Here is a 17,565-nt window from a genome sequence, read left to right as displayed (position 1 = left end):
GAATTAGCCCATGCCTCGCACAAATGGAAGAAGAGTGGACAAGACGTAAAATATCTTCCCAATCATCGTCTGAGATTTCTTCTCCCAAGTCCTCTTCCCACCTGTTCTTAATATTTTCTATTGAAGTACGCCTCAAAGAGAAAATACAATTGTACATGACCGATATTAGGCCCTTCGTGCTCGACAATGGAGTTAAGAAGGAATCAACCACAGTGGCCTCTGGAAGGTTTGGAAATACAGGGTTAAGGCTACGCACAAAACTGCTGTTGAAAGGAGGCAAATACTTTGTCAATATACAGATCACTGAGCTTTGTAATGCCAAGTGATGACCATAAAGAGAAGGCATTATCACTCAAAGATGGATGGAATAAAGGATTTGCTGTTATTGGGGCAAGGAAGGACTGAGCTTGTAGACCAAAGTGGCGCCTGAATTGATTCCAAATTTTCAGTGTGGATTTGACAATAACACTCTTAGAATAAGGGGTAAGAGAAAAACGAATAGGGGCATGAATAAGAGCAGTTAATGAGGCAGGCCTTACTGAGGAAGATTCCATCTCAATCCATGTTGGACGTAAAGGAGATTTCTCCAACATTAGCCAATGTTGCAAAATTCTAAGATTGGCTGCCCAGTAATAAAACCTAAAGTTAGGTAGGGCTAACCCACCCTGAGGTCTGGGTCTTTGTAACAATGTTTTACTGATCCTGGGAACTTTTTTATTCCAAATAAATTCTGAGATCATGCGATCAATTTTATCAAAAAAAGAGAGGGGGAGAAAAATGGGCAGGCACTGAACAAGATAAGAGAATTTTGGGAGAGAATTCATCTTGACACAGTTAACACGTGCAGCAAGAGATAAAGGCAATAGAGACCACCGTTCAAAATCCTCCTGGAAGCGAGTCAGTAAAGTACCAAAATTACATTTGAATAAATCTTCAAACTTGTCTGTAATCTGAATACCAAGGTATTTAAAACCATTTAGAGCTATTTTAAATGGAAAATTGCTCAGCGGGTAATTACGTGCGGCTGCGTTTAATGGGAGTAACTCACTTTTATCGAGATTCAGCTTATAACCAGAGATGGGGCCAAATGAGGAGAAAATATCAAGTACCGCCGGAATGGACGTAGATATGTCAGAAATATACAAAAGTAAATCATCTGCATAAAGGGATGTCCGCTGTTCAGTGCCATTTCTAACTATACCAGTTATGCGAGGACTTGATCGAAGTGCAATAGCCAACGGTTCGATGGCGATATCAAACAGAAGTGGACTCAAATTACAGCCCTGCCTGGTCGAGCGATATAGGGGGAATTGTGCTGAACGGGTATTATTGGTCCTTACTGATGCAGTAGGAGATGTATAAAGCAGTTTCACCCAAGACACAAAGTTGTCCCCAAATCCAAACTTCTCCAATGTACTAAAGAGGTACCCCCATTCCACATGGTCAAACGCTTTGGCTGCGTCGAGCGAGATAACAACCTCCGGACTAGCTGAGGGGGCGGGGCTATATAGAACGTTAAAGAGACGCCTGATGTTAAAAAATGAATATCGATTCTGAACAAACCCCGTCTGATCCTGCGAAATTATGGTTGGAAGAACAGATTCAAGGCGCATAGCTAAGAGCTTGGACAAAAGCTTTAGGTCCACAGATAGCAAGCTAATAGGACGATAGCTAGTACAAGACAAGGGGTCCTTGTCTTTCTTCAATAATACTGAAATTGAAGCTTGGGTGAGGGATGGTGGTAAACTGTGTGAATTAAATGATTCCGTATACATATCAATTAGAATAGGTGCTAATTTCTCAAAGAATTTCTTATAAAATTCAACTGGATAACCATCTAAACCTGGGCATTTTCCTGTTTGCATACCACTAGCAGCTCTTCTAAGCTCATCAATACTGACCGGCCCATCCAGCTTCCGAGCTACCTCTGGACTCAATTTGGGTATGTCCAATAAATTGAAAAAATTATCATAAGCAGAGGGATCAGTGGTTTGCTCAGATGTATACAGGGAAGTATAAAATTGTTTAAATTGTTCGTTGATCTGCTTAGGATCTGTTGTTACACCAGCAGGAGTCCGAACTTGTGGGATCTGATGGGAGGCAGAGGCCTGTCGTAACTGATGAGCCAGTAGTTTGCTAGCCTTATCCCCATGTTCATAATAATTAGATCTAGATTTAAGTAATAAGTCCTCTACGTGGGCAGAGGAGAGTATGTCAAATTTAGCTTGGAGAGAAATACGTTCTTTATAAAGATCAGGTGAGGGTTGAGTAGAATGTATACTATCCAATTGACTTATTTGTTTAGCCAAACTACACATTTGCTGCTTCCTAAATTTACTCTCAAATGCGCTATACGAAATTATTTCACCTCTTAAATATGCCTTTAATGTCTCCCATAGTAGGGATGCTGAAATCCCAGGCGTCTGATTGATCGAAATAAATAAATCTATTTGGCTATTAACAAAGTTTACAAAAGTTTCACTGGACAATAGACGACTATTTAGGCGCCAGGGGGGAGGTGTATTATCATATTCTCGAAAATGCAGTTCAAGAACCACTGGAGCGTGGTCCGATAGTACTATTGCTTCATAGTTGCAAGAGTGTAACATTGGAGCCAATCGGTTATCCATCAGAAAGTAATCAATACGGGAATACGATTGATGAACAGGGGAAAATAAGCTGTATTGTTTACCAAGTGGGTTCAAAAAGCACCAGGGATCTAGGACATTGAACTCATTCATAAAAGCCTGAATGACTTTGGCGGACCTCGAGGGCACACTAGTTCTGGAAGATGATCTATCCAACTCTGGGTTAATCCAGGAGTTAAAATCCCCCCCCAATAGGAGGTAGTGTGTCGACATATCAGGTATTTTAGTAAACAATGTTTGAAAAAAGTTCTCATTATCCCAATTTGGACCATATACATTAGCCAGGATGACTGGGGTGTTGTATAATGTTCCTGTAACAAACACAAATCGTCCACCTGGATCTGAAACAACATCGGAGGAAATGAAACCAATAGATTTATGAATCAAAATGGCCACCCCTCTAGATTTTGATTGGAATGATGAATGATAAACCTGGCCAACCCATCTCCGCCGTAATTTCACATGACTGGTACCTTTCAAATGGGTCTCCTGCAAGAAAGCAATACCTACATTCAGATGTTGAAGGTGATGAATCACCTTGGAGCATTTCAGTGGTTGATTTAGACCTCTGCAGTTCCAGCTACAGAACTTGAGCATACCTCCCGACTGCGGCACAGCTCTAGGTTGGGTCATACAGCAAACATAGGGATGAAAAATGCCTGAGAACACATGCTGGATGCAAAGCACATAAAATATAACAAGACAGGGCGACCAAGCCAAGAGGACAAACAAACAACAAAACAAATAACCCTCCCTACCCCCCACCCCCCTCCCTCCCTACGCTGAAGCATCCCCATTAAAGAGACACGCGCAAAATGACTGCTATAGACACGCGCAAAATGACTGCTATCAATCACTTTTTTTTTAAAATAACTTTTGTGTGATTAAGGCCCCAGGGGTCCATGGAGGTGGCGTGCGAGGCGTCACGGGAGTGGAGCAGGCCCACGCCGCGCTGCACCAGCGTCCTGTGTGGCGAACCGCCGGCCTTAAAGGACGCCGTGGCCGCGGGAGAAGACCACGCTCTGGGAGACCTGGTGCACTACGTCTGCAAAGACGGGTACTGAAAAAACTGTGTTTTTTCTTAGTTCTTTAGTGACATTTTAGTCACCTGGAATGTTTTAGTGTTAGTCTAGTTTTAGTCGACAAAATGTCATGAGATTTTAGTCGACTAAATCTACAGGTGATTTAGTCGACTAAAATGTATTTCGTCGGGTCGTAATGGCTGATTTTATTTACACTTGCTGAAAATAGCAGATCTACAAGCTCACAGCGGCGCGTTGTCAGCTTGTAGATCGGCTATTTTCAGCATGCAACTCATTGTAAAATGACTTATACTGGATCTCTTGTCCACCAGTCCCTTCCTGACATTTTAGTCTAGTTTTTATTTGTTGACTAGTCGACTAGTTTTAGTCGACGAAAACAACACTGCTGTAAAACCACGTGTTTGAATTCCACCCTATAGACTCACGTTGCTCGCCCCCCAAAAACAACGAATTTTCAACAAATCAGTCATTTATTTATTATTTGGTTATTCTTTTTTGGCCCACTGCATATATATATACAATTCAAATTCAACTATAAATCGTACGTTGGATTGTCAAAATCCACATACATCCATAAAACTCATTCCTAAATATAAATATACAAAAAATGGTGTCTATTAACCTGGACACAATTAATTAATTAATCCCATGCCTAAACTTAAATATACTAATGGTAGCTGAATTTGAATCCATGTCCAATGGATGTACCACACAATTAAATACAATACAATTTAAAATAATAATAAAAAACAAAGACAATACAAGTGCATGACAAGTGTATACCATTCTATGGCTTCTGATTATCTTTTTGTCGCGACCTTATGCTTCCCCGTTCTAATACGACGTTCCCCCCCCCTCACTCACAGCTACACCCTGATTGGCCCAGAGACCAGAGAGTGCCTGCCCAGTGGCCAGTGGAGCGACAGCTCCGCCCAGTGCGTCCCTCGCTCCTGCGGCCCGCCGCCGGCCATCGCCCACGCCGAGCCCTACGACACGCACCAGCTCTACGGCGACACGGCCAACTACTACTGCACCGACGGCTACACGGCCGGCAACAACTCCTCGATGGTGTGCGACGCCCGGGGCGTGTGGGCGCCCCCCGGCGGCCTGGAGGTCTGTAAAGGCAGTCTGTGGGACACATGCTCAAAAGACAATTCATTGCGAACGCAGTGAGCACTAACTATGAGACCTAGCAGAACATGTCTGTCTGTCTGTGTGTCTGTCTGTCACGCTGTAACACCACCTGCCCGCCACCAGAGGGCGCAGCTGTATCACACACAAAAACCACACACACGCACACATAGTCACATACACCATCTTAAAAACTTTAAAAAACCCAAATATGTACGAGCTGCGTTCGCTTACTTGTAATAATGATAATGAGGCAACACAAGAATTCAGAGTTATGGAGTATAAGGATTTTACTCGAGTATAGGAGAAAAACGTACATGACCTGTCATGTATGGGGAAACCCCCAGTCTGACTCGCAGAGTCACAAAAAGGCGACAGCTTTTATAGCTCACTCCCACAATAACCAAACCCCTCAACACATAGCCTCAAGACATTCAACAAAATGGGATGTGACATCGTAAAACAAACAGGACCAAACCAGCACCACAGGGGTGTGACAGATAGAGATAATATCAGATTGTAATTTAGAGTATTATTAAATGTTTTATCTCTTCATCTCTTATAATTTCCCACGACAGGTCCCCCGCTGCATCGCCAACTTCTGCCAGCGGCCGCCGGCGCTGCCCCACGCCATCCTGGACTCCGCCGTGAACAAGCCCAAGTACGCCAGCAACGCCGAGGTGGCGTACAAGTGCGAGGAGGGCTTCGTGCTCAACACCACGGCGACGCTGCGGTGCATGCTGGGAGGCCACTGGGAGCCGGCGCCGGGCGACGTCGGCTGCGTGCCGGTGCGGTGCTCGCGGCCCGAGGGCATCGACCGGGGCAACGTCAGCGGCACCGACTACAGCTTCGGGGCGGTGGTGGCGTACAGCTGCGACAAGGGCTTCCTGATCCGCGGGGAGAAGAGGAGGACCTGCAAGGCCAACGGGGAGTGGGGAGGAGCCCCACTGCCGGTCTGTTCGCCCGTGATCTGTCCCAGCCCGCCGCCTCTCAGGGACGGGTTCATTCAGGTATTGTTCACCCATTTTGACCTGAGATCAGATTCTAAAGATGTCTGTTTCTATGTCATTGCTGCTCAACCTTTTTCACAGTGGCGTGCACAGATAGACACTAGGGGGTGCTAGAGCACCACCTGCCCACCTTGCCCTCTGGACAGCAATGTGCCCTTTTGAAGAAAAAATAATAACGTTTTATTTTCCATGGACCATGGTGACATTGATCAATTCTTGATTAAAAAAAAAAAGCTTCTAATATATTATTTATGCCCCAACATCTATAAATGTAACACTATTAAGGCAACCGGCCGGTTCCACGCGCTGCCCTTTTTCACTTGAGCACCTGCCCCTCTAAATGTCTGTGCACGCCACTGCTTTTTCATGTCAAGGACCCCCAAAAATTATATGAATTTGCCCGCCGACCCCCGTCTGAAAATATTCTTTTCCAGGGGCCGAGCAAAGATTTGAGTTAAAAATGTTTGCTCTGAAAAGAATAATTCAAAGATCTGCGCTACATTTTCAAGTTAAAAAAAAAAATAGCAGACGTACAAGCTCGTGAGCTTGTAGATCTGCTATTTTTCAATAGCTAAATGATATAACACAATGTTTAAAACACCAAAAGGGGGTTCCCGCCCCAAAAATGGATTAAGGTGAAGACTTAGCATTTGACTTTAAAACGCTTTAAAGTTGAGAATTGACCCCTTTGTGTTTATTCCTTCTCAGAGCAAGAGTCGGTTCATCTTCAACAGCAAGGTGATATACGCCTGCAACGCCGGCTACAGACTCGCGGGTCGCCCGGAGCGAGTCTGCCAGGCCAACCGCAAGTGGTCCGACGCGGACCTCCCGTCCTGCGTCCTGCTGACCTGCGACGCTCCCCCCACCGTCGCGCACGGAAGCTACCGGAGCAGCTCGCACTCGAGCTTCGAGGTGGGCCGGAAGGTGGAGTACGTCTGCGACGAGGGCTACGAGCTGGCCGGAGAGCCCGCGTGGACCTGCCTGAAGTACGGCAACTGGGACCGGACGCGGCCTCCGCGCTGCTCGCGCGTGCAGTGTCCGGAGCCGCCGCTGGAGGAGAACCACCTCGTCCTGGGGGGCCTCGACTCCGACTCGGGCACCGTGGAGCTCTCCTGCGAGCGCGGCTACGTGCTCCACGGGGCGCGGACGCTCCGCTGCACGCCGGCCCGGGAGTGGAACGACACCTTCCCCGTGTGCAAGCAGGTCCTCTGCGGGCCGCCCCCGGAGGTGGCGTTCGGGGACCCCGCCTCCTCCTCGTCCTCCTCGGCCGTGTCCTCGTCCTCGGCCCGGTCCTATTTCGGCTCGGAGGTGACGTACTCCTGCATGGACGGCTTCACGCTGAGGAGAGAGGGCTCCGTCTCCTGTCTGGCCGACGGGCAGTGGAGCGTACCGTACCCAGAGTGCATCCCGGTGGAATGCCCTCAGCCCGTGGAGATCTCCAACGGCATCGTCGACGTCCAGGGTCTGATGTACCTCAACACCGCCCTCTACAGCTGTAAGCCGGGATACGCGTTAGTGGGGAACACCACCGTCGTCTGCGGCGAGAGCGGGCTCTGGATCGGCGGGGTGCCCGCCTGTCGCCCCGTCGAGTGCTCCGTTCCCAAGGAGATAGCCGACGGGAACGTGGTCTACACGAAGCTCCAGTTCGCCCACGGCGTGGCCTACTCCTGCCGCCGCGGCTACCGTCTCCAGGGTCCGGAGACTCTGAGGTGCCGGGCCGACGGGGAGTGGGACCTGGAGCCGCCGGCGTGCGTGCAGATAGCCTGCACTCCGCCCGAGCCCATCGACAACGGCTTCGTGGAGGGCCAGGACCACAGGTTCGGCGTCACCATCTTCTACAGCTGCTTCCCCGGGTTCCAGCTGATGGGCCAGAACCACTTGACCTGCGAGGAGTTCGGCTGGTCCAGTTCCGTCCCCGTCTGCGTCACGTCGGACTGCGGCCTGCCGCCGCACATCGACTTCGGAGAGTACGTCAGAGTCACGGACAAAGGCTCCGCCGTCGGTTCCAGAGACACGGGGGGCACCGCGTTGGCCTCGCCCGTGCAGGACATGAGCTTCGTCCACGGCACGGTCATAGCGTACCGCTGCCAGAAGGGCTACGACCTCACGACCTCCCCCGCGACGACGCTCATGTGTCAGGAGGACGGCGGCTGGAACGGCACGGCGCCCTCGTGCGTCCCGGCGGAGTGCGAGACGCCGCCCACCCCGGAGCACGGCTGGATCAACGTGACGGACAGCTCCCTCGGCAGCGTGGTGCGGTACGGCTGCGAGGAGGGCTACGAGCTGGCGGCGGGGGGGAAGCCGACCGTCGTCAGGCGGTGCGTGTCGGGTCGGCTGTGGACCGACGAGGCCCCGGTCTGCCGGCCCGTCTCCTGCGGCGACCCGGGCGTCGCCCCCGCCAACGGCACCGCTCGCGGGGGTTCGTTCGTTTACCCCGGGGTGGTGTATTACGAATGCCACGCCGGGTTCGTCCTGAGGGGCAGCGAGACTCTCACGTGCCAGGCAGACGGCGAGTGGAGCGGAGATAAGCCGCGGTGCGAACCGGTGACCTGCGGCCCCCCCAGAGTCCCGAGTGACGTCGCTCTGAAAGGGGACGAGTTCACGTATGACAAACGGATAGAGCTGAGCTGCCGGCCCGGTTTCCTCCTAAAGGGTAAGTCTACGAGCGTATGCCAGGCCGACGGCACGTGGAGCCTCGAGTCTCCCGTCTGCCTGTCGGCGGACTGCGGCAGGCCCTCGTTTATCAGCAACGGCCGCGTCGTGGGCTCGGACTACGGCTTCAACGGCGTGGTGACGTACGAGTGCGACGAGGGCCACGTCCTCAACGGGAGCCCGGCGCGCGTGTGCCAAGGGGACGGGCTGTGGGACAAGCCTCCGCCGCAGTGCGACGTCGTCGCCTGCGACCCGCCCGAGGACATCAGCCACGGCTACCTGAACGGCTCCCGCTTCGACTACGACGACGTGGTGGAGTACGTCTGCTTCGACGGCTACCAGGTGGCCGGGGACCCCGTCCTGCGCTGCTCCGCCCGGGGCCTGTGGCTGGGCGCCGTGCCCCAGTGCCGGCCGTGCGCCTGCGCGCCGCCGCTGCTCAAGTTCGGCGTCGTCCTCGGGGGCCGCGAGCACGCCTGCGGCGACCGCGTCTACTTCCGCTGCGACGACGGCTACCGCGTCCTGGGCCCCTCGCAGGCCACGTGCGAGCGGGGAGGCGTGTGGGGGCCCGGCGGGGTGCCGGTGTGCGGCCGGGGGAGGTGCACCGCGTCGCCGCCGGCGGTCCGCAACGCCGTGCTGCAGGGGGGCAGCGCCACGTTCTCGGACACGGTCCTGTACAAGTGCAGGCCGGGGCACCAGGCCAAAGGGTACCCGCACCTCTCCTGTGGAAGAGACGGCCGCTGGGGAGAGCCCCGGGTCAGCTGTGACCCCGTGAGCTGCGGAGAGCCTCCGTCCGTGGCCCACGCTCGGGTGTCCGGAGAGACCTTCACCTTCCCCAGCCAGATTACCTACACGTAAATATGACTTTTGTTGTGTATAATCTCTATATAATGTACTGTATGTATCCACCAGGGTTCTTTTTTTTCTCCTTTCACTTAATTTTCATTTGCCGATTCACACCCTGTGCAGGGGTTCATATAATATGTCTCACTAGTATCAAGCATCATATTCACTAGTCATTGGTCGGACCAGTCATTAGTCCGACATCAACAACCTATCTCTAACCCAGAGTAATCTAGTAAGAGAGTGGTGACATGCTTTGATCTCGCCGCAAAGCGGGTGCCTATGGTGCGATAGTTCCAAACATTGCTCCTATGGCTGGAACTATTCCATTGAGATAGAATGAGCACTTCCACATTCCATTGTTACAATGAGAGTCAACGGGAGTGTCATTACTCTCTTACTAGATTACTCTGCTCTAACCCTAACCTATGAACATTGTTTCCACATGTTGGTCTGTTGGTGGGTCTAATCTTAGTACGCATCCCTCCCTCATATTCCAGTGCATTCATGAATGTCCATCATTATTAGTGGTGTTGTCTTATTGGGTTCTATATATTCAGTCCATTTCTCCCATTTTTCAAGGAATAGTGTCTCTCGTGACCTCCATTTGTGAGTTTGTTTCTCCATTACAAAATGTAGCAGTGTCTCACAGTCACAACTTCAGCCTGAAGATCTATTATCCTCCGAGCCACAGGGAATTCCCTTTGGCTTTAATAGTGATGTTGGCTTTCCACATGGGACACCCGGGTACTAATCTGAGTCCCCAGAAGTTTTATTTTTCGCCACTACCCGGGTACGAATCCCGGGTGTTGCACAAATATCTCCTCCATTGTACTATAGCCTTGTCATTTGCTTTTTCTTGCTAGCTGCCAATAATACTTTGACTACTGTAGGTACATATATTTTCTTTGGGTAACTCATAGTTTAGCCTCTTGTTTATTGCTGACCAAACCAAGGTTCTGAAGTGGCTCAACTATTACAACTACTGTGGGTGTCTGATGGACTAAAGGAGTTATCTCAGCATTGTTGATTTATTCCAGTTAAGAACATCTTCCCAGGAAGCATTCAAATAACTTTCTAATAGTTTTTTTGACTCTTCTTACAGGGAATGTTTACAAATTAAAAAAAGGACTATACTGTATCATTCCTGCTCACCTAGCTTTTACCTGTATGGTATTGCTATTGAATTCCACTGTAATATTTAGTAGAAATCCTATCCTAAACGCTCTCTCTAATTTTCTGTTCACTTTTCCTTGTTCCTCGTGTACCCTCCAGATGTGAGGACGGGTATGAACTGGCCACACAGACGGCGTCTCTGACCTGCCAGAGCGACGGTTCCTGGTCCAGGCACAGCGTGCGCTGCCGTCCCACGCCATGTGCCCTCCCCTCCCTCCTCCCTCACCTCCACCTCGTGGTCAGCGGGGAGGACCTCACGCCTGTCGGGGGCACCGTCACGCTTTCCTGCCCACCCGGCTTCTACCTGAAAGGGTCCACGTTAACAGAGTGCCAGGTATAGGGATAAGAGCTTACGATGAAGCATTTGTGAATGTTGGTGGGACGCAAAGTTTGTACATGTTGACAGTATATGAATGTGGAAGAAACGTCCAGTGTCCTCCCAGTGGAATGCATGCAACCGTTTTAGCATTGTGAAATGAAATTGCAATTATGTGATCATGAAAATATGAAATGAAAACTGATTTTTTTTCCCCTTATAGACATGAAACATATCTATAGTGATATACGTAGAAATAGACACATGACTTTATCAAATTATCTTACGTAAAAAAATGTATTTAAAGCTGGCACTTTCATAAAGAACCAGATAATTCTCATTCACTTGATGATTACTGATTGATGATTACCAGCTGAAGGGCAGCTGGTCTCCCGGTCTCTCCACGGTGTCCTGTGAGCCGGTGGTGTGTGAGAAGCCACAGCCGGTCCTCCACGGCATCACAGAGGGAGACTCCTATGGCTACGGGGACATTATCATGTACTCCTGCCTACCTGACCACGAGATGAAGGTACTGTACTTACTGGTCACCCACTTTGTGTCGGTGTTTGTCTGTGTCTGGCACTCCTTTATGTATGATAGTACTTATAGAGAGATGACTTCCGCACACCTGGTAGGTAATTTGTATAGCAGGTGCGATGATGACAAGGCATATACAATGTGGAAAGGAGGGACATCACCCGCACACCGCCACTTGCTACTGTAGGTTCAGAGCATTTATTTAAGAAGCAATGTTTCGGTCTTGCGACCTTCCTCAGGCTTAATTGTATGATAGTACAAAATAAAGGTGCTCTGCTAGGTGTTTACCCTTAATTCTGTGTTTAGATTTTAAAGTTGAATTACCTATGTTGTGTTTGTATCAAAAACTGTTTAACATTTCTACTCAGTAACTCGGTGATCATCAATGTGGATTTTCTCTGATCTTTCCAGGGTTTGACGTTAACTACTTACACACAACTCTCTTTCATTTATAAGACACTAATTCTATTATTGCCTTTCGAGTTCATAATAAGTGCATTGAACCAAGTAAAAAGTCATTACTCTGCTCCTGTAAATCCATGCACCAACAGATAAATGGATAGATGGGCAAATGGGCTACAGTATGCCTTTAGGATAACAATCAAGATTTCTGAAAGTCACGTGGTTCCTGAAAGCTCTGAACAGTGGTGTATGATTTCAGTGGTAGGTGCTGAGTCATTGCGTTCACCCACAAGACTTAGTTCACCCCCCCCTTTATTTGAATACAGGCAAATTCCATTTAACAAAGATCTACAGTACTACTGCACACAGAGGCTGAAATGCTGTCTTGCATTATGAAGAATGTTCTTTTCTACTGAAGAGATGTATAATAGAACAAGACAGCTTCCTTGTGTGCGGCACTTATTTATTGATTCAGTGTATCACGTGATTTATGTTGTAGGCTGGTAGTACTACTTACTTAGGAGGGTAGTAGGGTGCGTATCACTGCACAGAGACGAGTGGCTTTCACGCTTAACAGTGCATTATCTTCCTTGCAGGGAGACTCCATTCAAACCTGCCAGGGAGACAGAACATGGAGTGGTACTCATCCAGAGTGTGTTGGTAAGGTTTGTTTTGTTTTGTTTGAGAGGTCACACCTGTAGAACCTACAAAGCCAGTGATCTACCTTCCTTATTTGCACCACGGACGGACGGCTGGCGCACTGGGTCTGGGCGCCTATATAGGCTTAATGTAGCAGCGTGTCCCGAGCACGACAGCCTTCCAATTATTATTTTTTATAATAATAATAAAATATTAATAATAAGCATGTTTTGCATGTCAGAAATAAACATTAAAAAAAAATCAAATAGTCCTATATACTGTACAGTACATGATAATGAATCAAGGATAATGCATGTCTGACATTGGAGACTGGGATTATTAGGGCACGTTCAACAGCCTGATGGCTGACGGGCGGAAACTGCTCCATAGTCTGGTACAGGTGGAAACTGCACCAGAAACCCACTATTGTCCTGTGGACCTCTTCCTTCAGTAAACAAAGAGAGACACGCCCGTGTTCTCAAACAAACACACACACACACACACACACACACACACGCACACGCACACAACACACCTTGCAAAGTCAGCCATTTACCACCCTTCATGCGTGTCATTTTGTGTCTCCAGCACTGTATTGTGGGCCCCCTCCTTCAGTAAGGAATGCACTGCTCCAGACTACAGGAGAGCCCAACCCAAGCAACGCCACCTACGTGTGTCACCCGGGCCTGCAGCTGATTGGCCCAAAGGTGCTCACGTGTCTCACCAATGGCACGTGGAGTCTACCTACACCGACGTGTGAAGGTATTATAGATGATATAGAAGATGAGGATGAAACTACTGTAAATGTACAGCCTAGTAATAAGTAATTCATACAGTACAATTTAGGCATTTACATTAGCAGACGCTCATAATCCAGAGAGACTAAATTTACATTAAGCAAGAACAAAAAGCATGATAATACATCACATACATAAAAAGTAGTTGTCATGGAACATGCATAAGCTAAGAACGTAACAGTGGAATATCTATATAATGAAATTATGCATATATACTTTAGAGTGCTATGTCCACATAAAATGGTATTCTAGTGCTGTCTACATAAAATGCTATGCTATAAGTCTGCATAAAATGCTATCGAAGTCTACATAAAGTGCTATTTAAGTTACACAAGTTGAGCCTTGCATATGCTTGTAAGGTCGTCGAGGCTAGGGCAAGTGCTACGGGCCATGATGGAGTCTGAAGAGGTGGGTTTTCAGACTACGGCGGAAGATTGGGAGTGAGGCTGCATTTTTGATTGTGATGGGAAGTGCATTCCATAGTTTTGGAGCCGGAAGGGAGAAGAGTTTGGGACGTGTGGAGCGTTGTCCCGGTGTTTTTAGTGAAGGTACTTCCAGCTTCCCTGCGTTGGCTGATATGAGTGCGCGTACAGCCGTACTCGTACACATGCGCGTACACATAGGCACACATAGTAGGCTTTTCAAAATAAGCCAACCTGTTCAACAAGACAGGAATGGATTTGTCTTTTGTTTTGTTGATGATTTCCTTTTGTCTTCAGTTTGAGCGCTGTTGTACTCAATGCTGAACTATGTTAACGCCTTAGCCCTCTGTTCTTTCTTTCTTTCTTTCTTTCATTACCACCTTGTCTTTCAGTTGTCCAGGGCTGTGACAGCCCTAAAGACATAGCCAATGGCAAGGTGCAGGAACACAACTTGAACACAGGGCGCGCTGTGGAGTTCCTGTGCGATAAAGGCTACATGCTGCTGGGAGATCCTTTGGTCGTGTGTATGGGTGGGAACGCCTGGAGCTCCTCTTTCCCCACCTGCCAACGTAAGAAACAGAAACAAACACACACACACACACACGTGTGCATTGTGCGTTGAAAGCGCTGCACAAAACACTGCAAGCAAGGCGCTCCACACCCTTGCTCCTGTAGAATGGATGTGAATGGGATGCTGACGCTCGTGAAGCTTACAGTCAGTCATTCAATCATCAATCAGTCAGTCAATCAATCAATCAGTCAATCCAATCATTTCCACCCTCGTGTCCTCTACTTGCTCCACTCACACCTATTAGCCCTGCCTCTGAGTGAGGAGTCGAGGATAATGAGGATTAGATGTGAAACCGGAGGAATCAAGCAGGTTGGACTGAACGGCCAAACTCTAATACTCACATTTCTGTCTACTCCTCCTCCATTTTTGGGCAGATATATCATGTGTGAATAGTGACGAAAGAAAGAAATAAAGAAAAGACCTGCAGAAACCCTGTTGTAAATGTGTTAACACACAGGAACACTTTACTTTGACAGGTCTGTGTCTACATGCATGGTTGTTGAAATGACTGTATTGTCCAAATAGTTTCCTTTTCTTTAGGTTTTCACTTTTCAGTCGTAGATTATGAGCTGCTCTTTCGATGTTAGTGTTGCATGTTGTTGGACAACAAATAGTGGAAGTTGTGTAATACACAACATACACTATTTGAACAATACAGTCATTTCAACAACCATGCATGTAGACACAGACCTGTCAAAGTAAAGTGTTCCTGTGCGACAACAAATTGTGGAAGTTGTGTATTACACAACTTCCACTATTTGTTGTCCAACAACATGCAACACTAACATCGAAAGAGCAGCTCATAATCTACGACTGAAAAGTGAAAACCTAAAAAAAAAGGAAAATATTCTATGACGCAATACGTCTAAAGTATCCACAACTATCCACAGCCTGCCTCAAGAAACAAAGCTAGTAGACAAAAATGGTACCGTGAGCATTAGTAAGGACGCGTGGAGATAAGATTGAGGAAAAGAATCACACCCGTGTGAAGTGAGGGACGCTCTTATCATCATACGTCATCTCATTCCGGCCAATCACATTTTGCGTCCTCACTTTTGTCTTCAATGTTTGTGCTTACACAAACGCCATTCATTGTCAATGGCATTCAATGTTAATGTTTACACAAACACTCGAAACTGGCCTTTCATTGTCAATGGCATTCAATGTTTGTGTTTGGACAATGTTTGTGTTTTACACAAACCCTCAAAGCTGGACATAGGAGGGGCTATAGCGCCCCTCAAAAAGGTGAAACGTTCCTTTAAAACATAAACAAACCAACCATATAATTATTCTTCCCGCAGCCAAGTCTTGCCCGGCTCCTCCGGGTTGGAGGGAGAGCGCTGGGAGGAATGGCTCCCAGCAAGCCTTCTACGTGGGCCAGTCGGTTCCGGTCACCTGCCCCAGGGGCCACCAGGCCAAAGGCAAGGGTACCATGGTCACCTGTAGGCCGGACCAGAGCTGGACCCCGCTCAGCTCTGTGTGTGAGAGTAAGTAGAGCCTGGAGAGGTTTTATGGTACATTTTCTTTAACTGGGTTTCACTGACTTGGATTTAGGCCTGTGACACAAATGGTACTAGTTCCTGGAGATCGTCATAGATTCCTCATGGAAAGGAAAGCCCCTTATTTAAAGGGCCATTTCACCCGCTGGAAGAAACTGCAATCGCTTAATGTTATTAATAGTATTTGTAGTAGATAACAGTGGCACAATTTGTAATTAGCTAAATAATTTGAAAAAAATAATTTTAAAAAGAATGAAGTCTGTGTGTTTGACTATAGGGTTTGACTGAATTGTTGTTGTTGAATTCCTAAAATGACCATGGTGCACTTGTGGTTGGGAGACACCCCATTTGGGCTGTCTTACTGAGAACATGGCGTCATGACTAAAATATCCAGAAACACATTATATTACACACACATAAACACCAGGAAAGTGTTTCTTGTGTCCTAAACATAAAATAAGATCTGGAGTGGCCCTTTAAAAAATAGGTTTAGAAAATCTTTTGGGTTAATCTTTACTACCAGGCTTTGGCTTAGTCATTAAAACACACACTGTGACACACACACACACACACACACACACACACACACACACACACACACACACACACACACGTCTCAAATTACATACCACATGTTTTTATGTTGCACAGATAAATTATAGTAGATTCATATTAAAGCTGGAAATAGCATATTGATTCACATTCCACAGACTGACAGCAGTGACTGTGTGACTCAACACCATAAGACATAAGACAAGAGTATTACAGCAATGGTTTGCTTGGTAATCGGAAAGCCCCAAGTCTGTTTACTGGTTCTTTCCCTGGGTCTGGGGTTTCAACATCTTGTTGAGATGAGCAGTGTTTGTTTGGTTGTTACTTGTTACCTAATGTAGCTTGACTTATAATCACAAGGAAGCAGATAGAGATGCTCAAACCTTGTCAGTCTTAAGGCCTGCAGTCCACAAAAAATGCAACTATACTTGCAACATTGATTGTATTTATTAACAGTTTGCGGAATAATGGGTACATTTCACATGAAAGCACAACTCAATACAAAGACTGCTAACTGTGGACGACACACTGATGAAGCATTACACTTGTTTACAACAGGGTCCACCATTTTCAATTCATCAGAACATTTAGAGACGTAAACATGATGCAACTACTTGCGACCATAATCCAAATGGCAACTAGCCTGTGTTCCAGCCTGATTCGCTGCGCTCCGTGAACACAGACAGAATGACAGACACACACACGGACGGACACTGAATACCGTTTACTATAGTGCCAGTGTGGTACAATGTGCATGATTGATTGATTGATTTGATTGAAGTGTCACGTCACATGCTATACTTAAAGGACCACTTCACCACTTTTCAGACTACCTTCATATAATTAGCCCCTTCACTAAATCCCACCCCAAAAAGCGATTGTCCAATGCCAATCCAAATAGTTTAGCAACGGTTGCTATGCAGGTCAAGCTTTCTTCGCTGCTAATGTGACTATTGGACAAGGATGGGTTGAGGAGGGACTTAGTGAAGGGCTAATTGGTCCTCACTTCATGATAAAATGCCACCATTTTTTCGATGGGGAATCCAAGCTAATAGAAACCTGCAGGCTTCCTATACCTGAAAACTTGCAATGCGATAATGGAAGCCATCGTTCTCACGACAATAATAATCTAAATATAAAAAAATAAGGTTAACAAAAATCTGCCCTAATGATGATGTCACTGGTGGACGGGTTTCTGAACTTCCCTCCTATATGAGACAGAGACAGGGTAGAAAAACATTGTGGTGTTTTATCATGAACATTAGTGAGGAGGACCAACTATATATGAAGGTAGGTTGAAAAGTGGTGAAGTGGTCCTTTAACAGCAGCT

The 17,565-nt window shown here is 47.4% G+C and overlaps 1 protein-coding gene across 1 annotated transcript in view; it reads left to right on the top strand.

Moving 5' to 3' along the window:
- Positions 1-17,565, top strand: part of svep1 (sushi, von Willebrand factor type A, EGF and pentraxin domain containing 1) — a 127,131-nt gene that overhangs the window by 103,701 nt on the left and 5,865 nt on the right. Inside the window, exons 31-40 of the mRNA XM_080792310.1 lie at positions 3,538-3,705; positions 4,558-4,804; positions 5,401-5,832; positions 6,541-9,335; positions 10,600-10,834; positions 11,190-11,345; positions 12,352-12,415; positions 12,983-13,156; positions 14,006-14,182; positions 15,486-15,671. Of these exons, the coding sequence (XP_080648436.1) occupies positions 3,538-3,705; positions 4,558-4,804; positions 5,401-5,832; positions 6,541-9,335; positions 10,600-10,834; positions 11,190-11,345; positions 12,352-12,415; positions 12,983-13,156; positions 14,006-14,182; positions 15,486-15,671 (4,634 nt within the window). The remainder of the gene's footprint in view (positions 1-3,537; positions 3,706-4,557; positions 4,805-5,400; positions 5,833-6,540; positions 9,336-10,599; positions 10,835-11,189; positions 11,346-12,351; positions 12,416-12,982; positions 13,157-14,005; positions 14,183-15,485; positions 15,672-17,565) is intronic.

Source organism: Protomyctophum bolini (genome assembly GCF_963924005.1).
Source record: "Protomyctophum bolini genome assembly, chromosome: 20".
In the NCBI taxonomy this organism is placed as follows: domain Eukaryota; kingdom Metazoa; phylum Chordata; class Actinopteri; order Myctophiformes; family Myctophidae; genus Protomyctophum; species Protomyctophum bolini.
The sequence above is the reverse complement of the archived record's forward strand: the minus strand, read 5'-3'. Positions and strand labels throughout refer to the sequence as shown.